We start from the raw sequence: 17,374 nt of genomic DNA, 5'->3' as shown, positions 1-17,374 counted from the left end.
GCTCTTCGAACTCTTGGAAGTCATTGTCCACCAGTGAGCCCTTGAGTGGAGGCTTGGAGGCCAGGACTCACGTGGGGAGATGTGGCAAACTGGTCCGTGGCCTAGAGTTGTGACTCTGGTCTCGAGCCCTGGGGAATTCTCCAAGAAGAGTGCGGAAGTCTGACTGTTTGTGAGAAACTAGAAAGAACAGAGCCCTTACTTCCGGCTGCAGGAGGCGAGCCAGAGAAGCCAGAGAAACTTTTCCAAGAGAGAGCTCCAATTCCCCACATAAACGCCTGACCGCAGAAACAGATGCCAGGGACTCACATGTGTGACTCTTAAGCAACGGCCATTAAAGACAGATTCTACGGATGAGAGGGAGATGTTAGTTTCTGTCAAGACTTGATTGCCCAGTACTCTGAGCCCACAAACGAATATATCAAATCTAATTTTTGAAAACAGGCTTGCCAATATAAACTTCCACTCTTTCACCAAACCTGATTCCCCAGCCTAGCTCCAGGCCAACCCTGCCAACCACCACACCAGTCATCGAACATTCAGTATGAGGAGAGGGGATTGCACGGAACAAGTTGGCTCAAGGTAACTTTCTGTGCAAACTCCGCTTAGGCAGTGCAACTCATCTCAATAAATCGGGGTGGTACTCTGCCACCAGGAGCCTGCTCCCGTCAGATCACTCCGCCCAGGAAGCAACGGGTCATATGCTCACAGCATGTGGTGAAAACAGAAAATGGTGAACACAGGCATTGTGCTTTGAAAAGCCCCATTCAGTATATTTATATAGAACACCCAAAATGCATCTCCTGTGTCGGACTGCCAGTATTGAAACTGTGAGCCAAGCTTAGGTGACTGGTGCTAATACCCCAACCCTGCCTGCCCGGAATGCCACTTGTCTTTTGGGTGTCTTCTTTGAAGGTACAATAACGATAAACAGATGGAAGAAATCTCTCAAACTCAGAGCTTTAGGCACTGCCCAAAAAGAGGCTGGGAGTCTCTTTTTGGGCAGTGCCTAGGCCGTCGTGCTAGGCGTCCCCACAAGGGAGTGTCAGTGACCTCAGTGTGTAGTGCCGAGAGTCAAGCCACCGTGTACAGACAGCCTCGTGTATCTCAACCTTCAATAAGGCATTTAGGGTCAGATTCATGCAAGATTCTAGTTTCTCCATGTATTATCTATGTGAGCTCAGAGACCCCCAATAACTTTTGAAGAAATTTAAATACTGATCAGTAAGGGATCTGTGAAGGTTCATGTGGGAAACATGTCTGCTGTGTCTGGGGGAGGTCTTGGTCCTAGATAGACTTCCTGTTTAATCAACTTACCCAGAATTCCTTGAGAGTGACTTGGAGTGCAATGGAGGCCAGAAGGCTCCACAGCGAGGTGACAATTGTGTTTCCTTCCCAACATTAAACACAGCCGTTAAGTTTAAGGATTATGAGAGCAAGAGACTCTGGAAAGGAGCCATCATTTGTGCAGGTCTTCCTGATTTGGGATCCGTTTAATGGTATTTGGACAGACAGTGGTGGCCAGCCAAGCGTGCGGCCTCGGGCTCCTTCCTCAGGAAAGCAAAGGAAAACCCACGTGCACAGAAAACCCACGTGCAAGTGAGCTTGTCTTTGCTCAGAAGCAGTAATGAGACCCCTCCCCTCCGCGCCGCGGGCACCATACACCATGGCCTCTATTTTCAACACTTGTGGACCCTTCTGAGTTTTGTGTAAAGTTCTGTCAACTTAGGCACACGGCCTGGCCCAGCTTCAGGTGTGTGAGGCATTGGCTTTTGTTTTTTTGGAAGGGTAGACAGGATAGAATGTCTTCTATACTGAGACTCATGTGAACAGCCATGAGTCAGGAAATCCCTCCAGGTGCTGAAACAGACTCAGGGTTATCACTTCCCAGAAAGCAGAGGATGATCATTTGATGGGAGACCTCCTAGGAGGAGTGTCTACAGTCAGTGCCTTGACTCTGGGAAAATTTAGTCAGAACACATGGTGCTCGGGCCATCTGAATGCCAAATTCTGGCAGAAGAGAAATGGCCAAGTGTCATTTTTCATCCTTGCTTTCTAGGAATGCAGACTCATGAGTATGTTCAGAAACTTCCTCTAGTGCAGACTCTAGTGGTGAGCCAGGCTCACCCAGCACCACTTGGCTAAGTGGGTAGGGGTCAGTGTCTTTAGGGACTCTGCTCTGTATAGCCCATGGTAGGAACATGAAACCAAAGACTGCGACTGGCCACCTGCCACATCTGGCTGGCTGGAGAGGTTAGGAGATGCTTTATTTTAAAAGTAAGTTGGGGCTGTGGAACTAACTGTACTACATGGTGGTTTTATTCCAGTCTGATTCTTCCCAGGCCTGGAAGGAGGGTGGGATCTTCTGTCCTAAATTTTATTCAACAGAGAAGTTTCACAAATCACCTCTGACAGGAAGCCAGGCAAGTGACAGGCCTTTTGCCTCGACTGTTAAAAAGTCACTGGCTGTGACAGGTTGTAAACAGCAAGAACAGTCTCTGAGGCCTTATTTTAAAACTGTGCAGGGTGTGTGTGTGTGTGTATGTGTGTGTGTGTTGGAGTTGTGCAGGCAAAGGAATGCAGCATGTAGATGGACTGACTTACACCAAATCAATACAAACCTAGGCAAAGGAATAATACACACACCAGGAAAAGGAATGCAAGACTTACAACAAGGAATAATACACACCCAGCAAGTCCTCCCAAGCCTTAAAGAAAACATCCAATAGAGTCCTTAGCACTTCCACAGGGTGGACAAAGACGCTGAGGGTAAACAATTTAAGTCTCTCAGGCTACAAAACTAGAGACAGTTCAATGTTCTCTCTGGAACACTGGGAACCTGGGAGCTACTGGCTATCTTTCCACATCCCAATGGAAAACCCAGGAGAGCAAGACATATCAGGTAGACAGGGCCCCTGGACTGCCTTTGGATGAGGCTACACCCCACTCTGGGATTCTAACAGACAATAACCTCACTATTCCTATGCATTGAGAACTGGTTGACTTGCCTGTTGAACTAAAGCAGGACTGTTTCCCACTGATGATGACCCTTGGAGCCCAGACACGGAGTACATACTCACTGCCAAGGTAATGAATAGCGTCCTATCTTAGCAGATTACACAGCGCCATCAGAAATATTCAATAGAGCTCTATACAGCTGTCTTGGTCATGATATTCAAGATCATTTCTCTTGGATGCATGAGGGATATAGCTCTGGGCACTGGACTGGACTGCAAAGAATTCACTACAACCCAGCAAGAAGCAAGGGGTTGTCTACCTCAGTCTCCATGTCCTTGTCAGCTGAACCTATGGGGCACCAGCGGCACAGATGGAGATGGACAGCTCTTGGCCAACGCTATCCAGTTCTCAGAAACTGTGGTTAGGAACTGACATTGTATAAGACCACCCATGGCCCCTGTCAAAAACAACTCTGTTTTAACTTGGAAAACATTATAACTACTCTTTGAATGCTAAGTAAAAGTTGATTGTGTATACAACTCCAACACTTAAATAGCTATTTTTTTAGCCAATGCCAGCCAATAGTATCTCTTATGTGACATTAAAAAGAACAAAACAAAACAAAAAAACACTCAAATACCAACAGATTCCACTTTATAGCACCATTCCAAAATACTAAACTTTCTTTGTACCTTTATTTCCTCTTCTCTTTTTGGTACACATTTAGAGTATGGGCATCCTGTAAATTTCAGAAAGTCATTGAAAACGACTAATTATTTTGGGACAAAGCGGCAACTCGGCTATGGTCAGGAAATATCAAGCAGGGTGCGGATCCTTCATGGGCTTCCAGAAGTCGGATTCTGGGTGGGTGGGGGGACACAAGGCTTCCTAGGAGAGCACAGACACGGATGTGTGTGCTGTGAGTCTGTTCTGGGCCTGACTGCTGTATAGCCATTTGTCTTTTAACTCGACTGCTCTTCTGTCAGGGAATGGGGGTCTTAGGTAGATCAGAGCCTGTCTGTACCTTTTATTCATTGTCTGCAAGAGAGGAATTAGGACGCCATTGAACTCCCTCGTACATCTCCATATTTTCATCAGGGAACACTAAAGTCTGTCCTTTGCAGGCAGATGTATTACAACCTAGCAGAATTTTAAGAGGGGTTTTGACTCAACACCGATCTGTTTGCTGACACGATGTGCGTGTGTGGGGTGCTTGGTGATGGGACTGTTTGCAGGAAAAACCAATTTCTTTCTCGTGACACCTGAGTAACGTCTCATCCCGGGTGTACAACTGAGTTCCTGTCTACCTCTTCCAGATGTCAGCGTGAGCAAGTTGAGATGCGGTAACAGGTGTGGGAAGTGTCAACTGAAGAGAGCAGAGAGAGGTAGACTAAGGAGGCGTGGCCAGCAGCTTGGTTATGTAGCAGTTTCAAAGAGACTGAGCTTTACACAGTAACAGTCAATTACCCAGAAGAAACACTTTCCATCAGAGCCAGCTCTAATAGAGCTCTAATAGAGCCAGCGCACCAGGCAGGAAGAGGAAGGTATGCTCTGAAATAGAATCACCACTCGGCACTATGTACACCACATGCAATATAACGTGTTCTTTTTAAACATTGCACAATGTAAGTATTGTACACACTGGAGCAAACTAATGCAGAGTAACTTGGAGGCACACAAAAGAAACATGGTGGGTGCGGACTTGGGTTAAATCAGCAGTGAGAGGCAGAAGGTTGTGGTTTCAGGCAATGGGGTGGAGGGCCCCATGTCATGTGGGGTGGCAGCCATTACCCATCTCTGAGGGAAATCACCACATCTCAACATCTCCAGAGTTAATTGCTTCAAAGAAGACCTAATCAGCTGAACAATCTCGAGACAAATAAACTGTAGTTCCCACTCTCAAGTAGGAGACCCTGAAGGTCCCCTGTGGCCTCGGGCTTCACTACCCGAGGTGGTTGTTACATTTCCCCGATTTCCTGTAACTTGGTTACTACTGCAACCACGCTAGGCAAACTAGAACAGCATTCAAGAACACCCATCACAGTTCGTAACAAGATTTAATGTACATTTATTCTTAACATGTGGGACATATAAAGATTTTATACTGAATAAATGATATTCATTAAGCCAGAGGAAAAGGAGGAATTTACATCAAGTTTTTTTCTTTTTTTTTTTCTTTTTCTCTTTTCTTAAACTACATTATCTTGAAATACAAATGCGGATTCTTGTCACAGAAAAATCTTTGAAGTTGTGTTTCTTCCGTTTGTTGGTTTTTCTTTCTTTTTTCGGTTTTTGTTATGTACTGGTATCCATTTTCTAAATCAATCTGTATGCAACCATTTCCACACCTTGATTCATGAAGCAAATTGCAACCAGCCGCTCTCCCAGCAGAGCATGTTTCTTTACACATACAGAAACTTGTACATTACCCTCTTTTTTTTTGTTTTTATTTTTTGTATTTTTTGTTTCTTTTTCTGGTTTTTTTGGAGATATGGTCCTAATGAAAAAATATATAAAATAAAAATAAAAAATTTAAATCTACCATCACTTCGTAGTTACCACATCATGAAAAAGAAACTAAAAACTTTGTACTAAAAAAAAAAAAAAAAAAGAAAGAAAAAAAAGAAAAGAAAAAAAATGAGGGTATGTTTAATGTACAACTTCTATATACATCACAGCCCATAGGCAGTAAAAAAAAAATATTTAAAAAAATGACGAAAGGAATCGCGAAGATCTGTCACGTGAGGCTGAGCCACAGCAGACATGGCGGTCAGTCGAGGAAGCAATCCGCTCGCTGTTGGCTGTTGGCTGTTGGGAGTGGATTTTCGGCCCTATCTGAGAGCGCTGTTTGTGCTCGAGGCCTGCCGCCTCCACTTTCCTGTGGAGAAAGCGCTATCGCTGAACCTGACTACTGACTGCCACACCTCCTTCAGCCCCTACCCTATCTCTAGAGGTTTCTATTGCACAGAGCTTTGGGTGACGGGATGCGGTTTAGCTTTTTTCATTCTGTGAAGAATAAAATTCATAGGAAATCAATTTAAGGATCAAGTTTTCCTTTCACCTTTCTGACTCAGTGTGGTGAAATTTTCCTATCTTAGCATTTTTTGCCAAAACGTTTTTCTTTATAAAGTCAATTCACTTCCCCCAAAACTGCAATACAACATGAAAATAATTGAGAAAAAAATGTGACCTTTGAATGCACTAGACGGTAACTTTGGTTAAAAAAAAAAGGAAACAGAAAACCCCCAAAGGATGTACTTATACACACAGGCAGCAAATATTAATTTTATAACTGTTCAAATTAATGATTTCTTTAATTCCCAATTGGTAAATAGTGAATGGGGCGGAGGAGCAGAGATTTTTCCTTTCCTTCTTCCTACACTGATAAAGGAGAACAGGAACAGCCAGTTATGTGTGACCCTCTCACGTTCACTCACACGCGTGCGCCTTCACGGGTGTCATAACTGCCCAATCTGAAACAGTACATCACAGATGACAGATGCAACCAGAGAGTTCAGAACAGCCGATATGGAGATATCCAGCAACCGACCCTCGTGCAAAAGGAACTCAGAGCGGTTTTCGTCCACCCTGGCCATGGCCAGCAACGCTTTGGCCGCCCTGCACATCATGTCTACACTAGGGGGTTCCAGGGGGGGAGGCTGCATGTGCATGAGGTTGTGCTGGCTCTGCTGGTACTGCGCCATCGTGACCCCGTCCTCTAGGAAGCTTATCAAGTTTCCAATGCTTCCTTTCTGCACAGCTATTGCCCTCGCCGCCAGTGTGTCCCCCTGGGCAAGGTTCGATAAAAGCGCCATGGACATTTCTCGACAGACTGGATTTTTGCGATCCCCAACGTACCTAACTAATGTAGCATAAAATTTCTCCTGACGACTAAATGGAGGCGTGGCCAAGATGAGGTCCACGTTGTTGTCCTGGATACTGAGTTTACACAGGGTCTCCAGCACAAGTCTCTGCGGCGACAGGACTGAGTTGGGCCCCACAGTGGGAAAGGGGTCCTGCGCCTCCGCGGATGGGCACACCATCCAGTGCAGCAGGCCGTCCAGGAGCGGCAAGCAGATGCTCTCCGTGTAAGCGGACAAGTCTAGCTGCCCGGAAATGTTCGCCAACGTGACGAGGGTGTTATCCCGCAGGACCTCGAGGCAGTCCCACCACCACTCATCTTTGCTGCACGCCACCCCCTTGTCCTCGTCCTCCTCCTTCTCGTAGGTTTGTGGCGCCCGCTTCCTCTCGGGGTGCTCGTGATGCAGCAGAATCAACTTTCCTAGGATCAGCACCAAGCCCGGGTGTTTGGACATCTCTGCGTCGTTGCCAGGCACAAAAGACAAGCTCCGCACGATGTTTGACACACAGATGCAGCGCTTGGCCAGGGAGTCCTGCCAGTGCGCGATGGTGCACAGGGGCGTCTCGTCTCGGCTCCTGGGCTCATCCTCCAGGAGCCTGATGTTCCGGTGGCTTTTGGCCTGCTGGATTCCAAAGGGAAACTTGCCGCTGTCAGTTTGGGGTCCCGGGTTAGTGTCTTCGGGCAGGGCCCCTGGCCGGGCAGACAAGACATCATCGATGGTGGCTATGATGCTTTTCTCTGGCTGCTCTTCGGAATCCCCTCTGCCGTCCAGCTCTCTCTTCTTACCCGTGGAGCTTAGAGGCGGAGGAGGACGCCTGCGAGGGGGGATCTCCATCTTGCTCTCGAAGTGAGTCTGGATGTGCTCCGTAGTGTCGCCGCCACCCAGCTGCCAGTGGAGGAGCCCGCTGCTGAACTCCTGCACCCGCCCCAGCTTGTCGGAGCGGTCCACCACGAACAGGTTGTTCTTTCTGACGATCTTCAGGGGCAGCCTGTCGAACTTACTGGCCTGCTTTGGCGGCTCCTTGGGGTCCACAGTGGCATCTGGAGCAGTGCTGCTCTTTCCCTCCGACTCCATCTTTTCGCTGTCCTCCTCCTCCTCTTCCTCCTCCTCCTCCTCTTCCTCCAGACACTCAGCATCGTCGTCTTCTTTCCCAGAATCCTCTTCCGGGGACTGGCTGCCATCTTTCTTCCCTGCGCGGTGATCAAGCGCCTTTTGGCTGGGGTCACCCACTTCATATTCCATGAGAATTCCGAAAATGTCAATTAGGCATTTTCGAAAGTACTCTACTAATAGTTCCAGGAATCCAGACAGCTAAAGAGGGGAAAGAGAACAGATACAGGGTCAGGACCTCAGCTCTGACAGAGGGGTAAGAGCCTGGGCTAGGGCAGCTTTGGGTAAAGACTTCCACACTGTTTTAATGTCCTCCTGGTGGGACCCTAGAGGGCGCACCTCCCGTCTGAGGGCGATCTTCCTGATGATGCACCAGGTGTGCACAGCGTCTCTGCTTCTCGGCCGGTTGGCACTGCCAGCCCCAGCCCCAGCTTTCCTTGGTCACAGCTCCAATGCACGGAGAGCTCCCCTCTCTCCGCGGCTTGCATGGTGGAGGGAGTGCATTGTGAGGAGCAGGAGAGAGGCTTTTATAGACTCTAGCACCCAAAGTCGATCTATTTGCTCCTCTATGTCTGTCTGGGAGTCGCCTGCTGGGCTTTTTATGGTTATTATTCTTAGGATTTTTACGGTTATTTTTGTCTCAGGTGCCATAGGTTGTCCTGATTTATGTTCTTCCTATATCTTTTGGAGGAGATAATTTCAGTAATGTAGTAGCTCATAAAGACTGAGAATTATAAACAAATCAATTTAGTCCCTGATAAATGAATGAGACTGCTTTATAAAATGCAATTTTACATTTCAGTTATTCACAATGTTAAATGAGAGGTAAGGACCACTGACAGAGTCTGCCTGTGGGAGCCGAGGGCTCCCGCCTGCGTCACTCAGCCCAGCGCACAGCCTGTCTGACTCAGGCTGTAGGACGTGCCACGAGGGCTCTGTGCGACAGACAGAGCTGTGCAAACCAACCATAGAGTCACAGCTCTAATTTGTTCCCAGGCTTGGCACGGCTGTCCCGGGTGAGGGGGCATAAGCTGTACCAAGCAGTTGCTTTTGTGACCCTGAAGGTGCTCTCCCCAGGGCAAGTCTGGGTGGTTCCCCTTCCCTGTTACAAGTTTCCCTGGGGAAAAGGGCAAGTTAATCAAGCACTAGAGGGCATAAAAAATGTACAACCAGCCTGAGTTCATCTACTATGAGGATGATGGTTCTAGAGAAGGCTGGATACATTATTTTAAGCACACATCTTAAACACAAAACACTACCATTAGGGCATATGATGTTTGCCACAGACACATTAATACACTCTACCAGCCTAGCACTGCCTCTGGGTCCCACTGAAGACAAAGTAAAAGAAAGGGCATGGTGGGAGTTCTGGTCTTAGTTCAACATCAAGCAGAGAACCAGAGAGCCCAGTGTCTTCAGGTGCTGAGCTGTTTACGGCCTATGGGGAGGACGAACCTCTGCCATTTTTTTCCTAAACATCAGTTTAAAGCCCACAGTCTCACTGACTGGCATTTTTCTCTGGCTTCCTGCTGTTAGTCATACCGCTACAAGCTCCTTTAAGGCCAACTCTGAACTGGGGGTAGGTGAGGGTGTTCCCCAGAAGAAGCAGGGTTTCAAGAGAGGACTTCAAGACAACCTGGAGAAAGGCAGATGTGGGGAGGTAACCCGGAGGCAGGCATGGCTGCTGGTGGGGACACAGGGCCCCCTGTGAGATCTGTTCTCTTAAATGGGTTACATATTTTCCATTGTAGGGGAAAGACAGAGCATGGGATGTGGTGGTATTTGCCTACAACCTCAGCCCATGGGAGCAGGTGTTCAACATCACATAGTTGGTTCAAGACTACACTACATTAGACCCTGCCTCAAAGGAATGATTAAAAATCAGTAACCTAAAAAGAAAGCTATTAAACTGTACTGAGAAGTACTTTCTGTAACTGATATCAGTTCCAACTTCATGTTAGGGTTTAATTATTTCTACTGAAACAATTTCTTTGTTACTATCTCTCTCTCTGACACACACACACACACACACACACACACACATACACACACACACACCCTGAAGATGGAAATGAATTATTATCCCAGAGTCCATTGGCAACTGCGTAGTAACTACAAGGACTCGAAGTCTTGGCTGGTCGCTGCACAGCATTATGCATTACTTCATTTTATACGTGCCAACTTGTCGCCAGCTGTGTGCAGCTGCCTCACCTGGGAGAGATTGAAGGTGGCGACAGTGCTGTCATCATAGAGGAGAATGTTGATGGTGTCCAAAGCCCACGTGCTCTCAGCCAACAGCCCAGATTTAAGGGACATCATCACGCGCCACGCCTCTGGAGTAACTAAAGAGGAGAAAAGGGTGTTGTGAGCGTCGGCTCCGGAGGAGAAAGCAGAGTCCATTCTAGCAGTTGGCCGTGAGCCATCAGTCAACTTAGCTGGAGACGGTAACTCAACACACTAATTGGTTCTCTAAGATCCTTTCTGCTTGGTGGTGAGACAGGAGCCCCCAGTACCCAGCAGCACGCATGGTCCTTGTCATCTTAGGTGTCTCTCTTACCACTTGGTGAGGGTGCACCAGGTTTGCAACGTGTTTGTTACGTGTTCTTGAGAAGAACACGTAACCCCCAACAGTGCCGGGCCAGATGAAGGGTCCGTGGTCTCCCACCTCTATCCCTGCTGTGGCCGCACAGGCCTGTGGCCTGTTGGTTTTCAGGGTGTAGCTGCACCCAGGAGTGGGAGACTGGAGTCTGTCTGCGCTGTGGCTTGTCCTACTCCTGCCCCTAGAAAAGTATGACTAAATGACATTGGCTTTGCCGAGGACGGGGGTGCACTGGGTCTTGAGTACCATGTCTTGAGTCTGCAGTGGGAGAGTTTCAGAACTGCAGAGGCCTGCAATGTGACCTGCGGTAGAGAGGGGTCCTGATCCACCCACTCACCACAGTTACTAGGCCGCAGTGAGGAGGACTGTGTGCAGATGTGTCCAGCTCCACCCCAGCTACTTATGGGGTAGTAAGGAGTGTGTCCAAGGGCATCCTTACTGTCATTTTGTTTTACAAGCTTTTTAAGAGGAAAACATCACTTTTGCCATACAAGGGACCAGGATTTGAAAGTAAAATTTCCCTGGGTTGAAGGCAAGCACTGATAGAAACTGGAGATTCAAAACTTGGATGGCGAGACAGCTTGGCAGTTAAGCACGCTGGCTCTTCCACAGGACCAGGGTGAGGGTCCCACCACCCAAATGGTAGCTAACCATCACCTGCAAGCCAGTCCCTGGGGATTTAACACCCACTTCTGGTTTCCTTGGCCACTGCATGCATATAATACAGATATACATGCAGGCAAAATACCACACAGAATAAATATATGCTTTGAACACACAAACATCAATGGCTATTTCAGTTACGTTGTCTATAAAACAGGGCTCAGTACCTGACCTCTGTAGTCTCTCTACAACTGTCCTATAGAAAAGATACCCTATTTTCCTTGTCTTCTTCTATTTCTATTATTCTTAATGTCTAACAACTAAAACCATCTTTAATATCATTATTTTTCTAATCACTACAAATGGTTTTAAGCCAATTGATTCCAAAGTCTTTGAAAAAAATTTCTTACACAAACAAGAGCTATTATTTCCTCTGCTGTGTTAAAAGAACTTCAAAATGAATGCAGAAAAAGCTGTGTTAAGTACTGGACACCCCAGACCACTAATTAGTATTCCCCTCGCCTCCCTCTCCGAGGGAGCAAGCAGTGTCAGCATTCAGCTGAGGTGAGCTCCTTGGCCTGTATCTGCCGCTGAGGTGCAGGTTACAGCAGTTACACATCACAGCAGAGACCATCCATATATCACTATCTACCTATCTGCAAAGCACAGCCAGGCTTCTACTTTCCCGTGGAAATTCATCTTATATTGTCACTAGAGCGGCTGGCCTCCAGTGGATCTCTTAAGCGTCACTGCGGCAGTCAAGCGCCTTAGCTAGGCCTGACGCTCACTCAAGCCAGCACACAGCACGCGGGACTGAGGAGTTCTGGGCCTCGTGCCTGGAGTGTAGGCTCGCCCACAAGCAACCGTTGCACCTTGAAATATCATTTATGTTCAGGCTATTCTCTGGCCTGTTATTCAGACGAGTGGCTTCTAACCAGTGCTCCGACAGATAAGCAGCCTGATAATCTGTACTACTGAGAGTCTCATCTAATACATGGGAAGTATGTCAAAATTAAGAGTTTCAGATTGCAAAAAACAACCCACTTCCAGAATGATCCTTTCAAACTCTTACCAATATCTTTTGAGGTAATCTTTCGCCTTTGTTTCAGGACTGGCTGTGATGCTTCTACGGAGCCTGGAGGAAAGGTAATCTCCCTTCTGATTGGCGGTGGCTGTGGGGGTGGTCCGGTGACCTGGGATGCGGGGACCGTGGGCATGACCTTCTGCATCTTCATGGTGGGCAGGAAGGGAGACTTGCTTGGAGACATGCGGCTCTCCAGGGAGCGCTGGAAGGAGGCAGGGCTCGGTGCCCTGGAGATGTGGTTTGGCAGTGACGGCGGCGTCTGGTAGGATGACTGAGGTGGGCGTGTGATGGGCTGCATGGAGGCCGAAGATGACATGTAAGGCTGGCGCTGGCTGACATGGGAAGGCCACTGGCTCTCGTGATTGATCCTCTGATCAGGTACCATCATATCATCTGTGCGGGTCATGCCTGGGTAAGGGGGTGCCTGTGCAGGCCCGCCTGGGCCCTGCCTGTTCTGGTAGGGATAAGGCATATCGTTACGTGTAGCCCACATGTTCTGCTGAGGCCCCTCGCTGGAGGACGACTGCATGGGGCCAGCCATCATCTGAGGCGGGATTCCATGCGGCTGCATCTGGCCTGGGCCCTGCATCCTCTCTCTGTTGTACGGGTAGGGATACTGTCCCTGGATGGGCCTTCTGTCCGGGCCAGAGTAGGAGCCGCCATACTGGTTGTACATGTCCTGCTGCTGGCTGCCATACTGCATGTTGTACATGTCTCCCTCGTGCCGCTTGGCTGGAGGCCCGTACATGCCATCCATATGGCGTTTGTAATTCTGAAATTCATATAAAGACAAATCATACTCATGTTCTCTTAGGGGTATAATCATACACACTGAAATTATGCAAAATAGTTATTACTGGGTACAATGTTCATTTCAAAACGGATATGGGACGCTTCTGTGTACTGACAAGCACTAACAATTTAGGCTTGCGTTTCAGAATTGCCACACACTCCTAGGAGAGGCGCACGGGTTTGCTTTCATGTGTAAAAAACTTTCTGTGACCCCTCTCCTTGGGCGACACAGGGACAGTACAGCCTGGCTGGCCACCACGTCAGGACACATGGACAGATGGAACCAAGAGGACCTGAGGAGCTCACAGAGCAACTGGATATTTCAGGGCCATTCTGGGCTAAAGGGACCCTGGACCTCAATAGATGGCAGCGCCTACGTGGACACGGCTCCTGGACCATGGCACCTGCTGTCCAGGCCTCAGCCTGGGCTCTGCTCTCCACGAAGCCCTTACTGGTCCCTCCACACAACCCCTCTGCTCGGCTCCACCCTGGAGACCTCTTACTGAGCCCAAGGTGGGTGGGAGACGCTGAGGGGCGCACTGCGGGTATTTCAAACTGCTTACGGTAAGTTACCTCACCGACTGTATGGGATGCTCCGGAAATAAATGAGTATTTCAAAATGACTTTGTGATTGAAAAAGAAAATGCCTTTTTTTTTTTTTTTTTAAATTTTGTGAGAGATCCCAGATCAGAAAGATTGTTCAGAAACTACTAGACCCTAAGGAGACATTCCACCCTTAGGGTCACTGTGACTTCTGCAAGGTTGGGTTTGACGAGACTCAGCTGTGAGGGATGCCAGCATCAAGTAGCCTATTACAAAATATGCCATTCATTTATCATTTTAAAGAAGAAAATTAGTGAGTATACTTTAAGGGGTAGTGGGCTATGCAGCAACCAGAGTACTGCCTACCAGAATATACAGTATTAATGTCTTATTTTAATATGTAATATTAATATCTTATTTTAAAGGGCCAGTTTCCGTCTTGGTCTACAACAGTCTGAGTTTCTTTTATTATTTTCTTTGAAGCATGGCACACGGTGCGTTTACTAAATAGCACACAGCTGTCCTTGGGCATCTGCAGAGACCCCTGCCAGCACCCCCGCGGCCACATCCATGAACATTCAAGTGCCGCAGTGAAGACGGCCGGGCCTTGCTCCAGCAGCGACACCCTCTCTGCCACCTGGGCATCTCAGATGGTCTACGGTATCAGCGACTGCCACCCAACAGCTGTGCCCTCCTGGTGACAGGAGCAGTGAGGGGCATGCACATGCTCTGTACACTGACCTTTTGACCTGCGATGGCTCATGGGTCTGAAACCTGTGGGCACAGGAGGGGAGGTGGCCACAGACACGCGTCCAGCATGTTGCAGATATCCCAGAATGTTGCCTATCAAGAGTGGTTTTTAACTTTCTGAGTTCAAAATCCCAGGAGTACTTTCTAGCTAAACCTACCCTGACTATTCTGTGAAGTGTGTGATTTTTGTTAGCCCTCCCCAAATCTTCACAAGAAAGACTTTGGGTTTCAGTCTCCAGCAGACAAAAGGGATCAGCGAGCCCACACCCCCTGGCTAACTCACCGGCTGCTGTGGGTACAGGCCAGGCTGGTGTCCTCCATACGGCGGCTGTCCTGCGGGAGGGCCTTGGCCTGGGTACTGCTGCCCGTAAGCCTCATGCCTAGAGCAAAGTATTTAAAGAAAACTTAGTTTCCCCAAGAATTGAGGCAGACACAGACACAGACAGCGGCAGCCCATTTCTAGGCTCTAGCCAAGGCTCTGCCTTCTCTCCACACACTGCGTTCAACAGCATAGGAGGCCACAGCTGCACTCCAGCTTCCTACAGGGCCGGTAACACCCATCTCAGGAGGCGAGCCAGACTCCCAGTTCAGGCTGTGGCTAATCAAGTGTCAGAGGGATACCGGTCGGACGGGCAGAGCCTTGTGTGTGCTTGTCCAGCCTTGGCCTCTTCCTTTGAGGCAGAAGCCCCGCCCTTCCCCTGAAGCTTCCACCAGCAGGAGCCGCACAGTGTTGTCATGGAAGCAAGAAGAGACAGAGGTTCAGAAGCAGCATTCCGGAAGTATCAGGACGCGGATGATGCTTCCATCTTCTGCGTCCTCACTGAGGACGTATTTCATGGGGCTGGAGAGGTGGCTCAGTGGTTAAAAACACTGACTGCTCTTCAGGGGACCCAGGTTCAATTCCCAATACCCATACAACTCCAAGATCTGACACCCTCACACATATACCAATGCACATAAAATAAAAATAAATCAAAAAAAAAAAAGCTACCCTTCAGCAGAGGGCTGGTCAAAATGTCTAGTTCCTGATTACAGAGGGTATGGAAGAGGACGGTAACATTGACTGATACGAACTATTAAATCCTCACACAGAAGCAGATAATGGTCATTTTCAACTGCTCCCACATGTAGGGAATGTAAACACCATAAAATTAACATGCTTAAGGGTGATAGATCTTGAACTTTGAAAATAAACTGATTTAAGTTAGAAATACTGAATCCTGTAGAAGGAGAGAATAACTGGACTGGATATACTATTAATGTGATCAAGAAATGAAAATAGGAAGAAAATAGATTGCTCTATGCAAATAGACAGGAGAAGACTCTAGAAGGAAGTTCAGAGAAACCTAACTGACAAGGATAAACCTAAGATAGGCGGTGGCGGTCCTCAGAAGATGCTAATGAGGCACAACTCTCTGATATGGCGAGCCAAAGACAGGCCTTCCCTCAGTAGGACAGCAAGCTTACTGGAGCGTCCTCAGGCATCTGTCCTTGTACAACTGCCTAACCTCATTGGAAAACAAAAAAACAAAACAGTAGCTCTTACCAGATCCTAAAACCCAACCCAACCCATCTAAGGCCCTAACCTGTGTTCTGGGGAACTACAATGGCTGAATGGAACCCTCATTCCAGGCATTAGGCCTCTGTGCTGGTTCACTGAAAGCAGGAATACCGACAGACATCCTTCACCTGTGGTCAGGGTATGAGGAAAGGCCAGGCCGCTGAATACTGACACTCACCCTGTCACTCTGGTAACAGTGGCAGTGCTACACTGACTCCCAGAAGACACCTGCCTTGTGATCTCTCACACCCACTCCTCGGAATCAAGTCATCCCCACTCACCGTCCCTCCCTTGGCTCTGCCTGGTGGGAGGGCCTGGGCGTGGCCAGGCTGCTCTGGGAAGACACCAACCATACCAAGACCATGGAGGAAGGGGCTCCAGTCAGTCTGACCCTTCACCACAGAGATGACAAGGGCTTTCATTTCATATGCTTCATGCTTTTTCTTTAAAACTCACAAATACCACACTAGAAACCTGCTCCAAGCATCTCTCTCATTAGAAAAGCAGAGAATCTACGAGTACAAGAGAGGCCTTTGGTGTCAGCCAGAGGCACGGGTGAGGAATCTCTTCTCAAAGGAAGCCCTGTCACCTGTGAAGATGAGGCTACTGATGGCCTTCTGTGACATCTCACTGTCTTAGGAGTGATCCTGTGGCTGACCTGCCACGTGGATATCAAAATGGCTTCCTCAGAGAGGCTCTTGTGCATCTGAACGGTAGGCTTTCTCAGAGCTGTCTGTTAGTCAAATACTCTCATGGTCCAGACTCAGGGCCGAGAGCCACATGTGATATTCTAGATCTCATCCTCAGTGAGTGTAGGGAGGGCCTGATGCTGATGGACTGGCTGTGTGCCGTGGCTCCTGGGTTCTGAGCGAAGCGTGGCCTGCCACGGTCGGGACATGTGGCCTGAGGTACGCTGCTGAACATTTGATTAGAAATCACAGCCACGCACCATCCAAGACCAAGTTCTTCACGGTCTCCTGGTTGCCCGCTTGTTACCAGAAGTTCAGCCACCAGGGCTCAGCAATGTGGATCTGAGGAAAGCAGCTTTTGGTAAATTATCTTCATAAAATAGGGAAACAAAAAACAACCACTCACCTTCGGTCATAACTGGTTCCATAGGGAAACTGCTGCCGCTGTCCCATGCCCAGATTGGACATGGCGCCTGAGGGACTCTGGTTGTACATGTCCTGCATGCTGCTGTTGGGCATCTGCCCTTGTGTCATGAAGGGCTCACTGCTTCCAGGCACTGCGATATTTGAAAGAAAAAGCGCAGAACTGAGTGTTTTCCAAAGGCCGAAGGGCCTGTTCATCCCGTCTAGTAACTCCAGTGGTCCCAATCTTACACGCACACCACAACCCTAATGAAAGGACATAGAATCTGCCCAAGGGAGCAGGATCCCGAGATGCTCTCAAAGTCACCTGCATCCCCGCTGTTTGCTCTGCAAGAGCCTCTGATCTGACAGGACCCAGACCCAGGCCGGGCGGTGTCCCCGTGATCATGGTGTGTTATGTGG

At 48.4% G+C, this 17,374-nt stretch overlaps 1 protein-coding gene across 1 annotated transcript in view; it reads right to left on the bottom strand.

The window, feature by feature from the left end:
• Positions 1-4,993: 4,993 nt before the first annotated feature.
• Arid1b (AT-rich interaction domain 1B) overlaps positions 4,994-17,374 on the bottom strand; it is a 337,801-nt gene continuing 325,420 nt past the window's right edge. Inside the window, exons 16-20 of the mRNA XM_052169726.1 lie at positions 16,956-17,106; positions 14,583-14,679; positions 12,203-12,986; positions 10,140-10,270; positions 4,994-8,129 (exon numbers count right to left, since the gene is read on the bottom strand). Of these exons, the coding sequence (XP_052025686.1) occupies positions 6,414-8,129; positions 10,140-10,270; positions 12,203-12,986; positions 14,583-14,679; positions 16,956-17,106 (2,879 nt within the window). The 3' untranslated portion in view covers positions 4,994-6,413. The remainder of the gene's footprint in view (positions 8,130-10,139; positions 10,271-12,202; positions 12,987-14,582; positions 14,680-16,955; positions 17,107-17,374) is intronic.

The sequence above is a fragment of the Apodemus sylvaticus genome, chromosome 23 (assembly GCF_947179515.1).
Source record: "Apodemus sylvaticus chromosome 23, mApoSyl1.1, whole genome shotgun sequence".
NCBI lineage: Eukaryota > Metazoa > Chordata > Mammalia > Rodentia > Muridae > Apodemus > Apodemus sylvaticus.
Note: the sequence above shows the minus strand (reverse complement) of the source record. Positions and strands in the feature narration are given on the sequence as shown.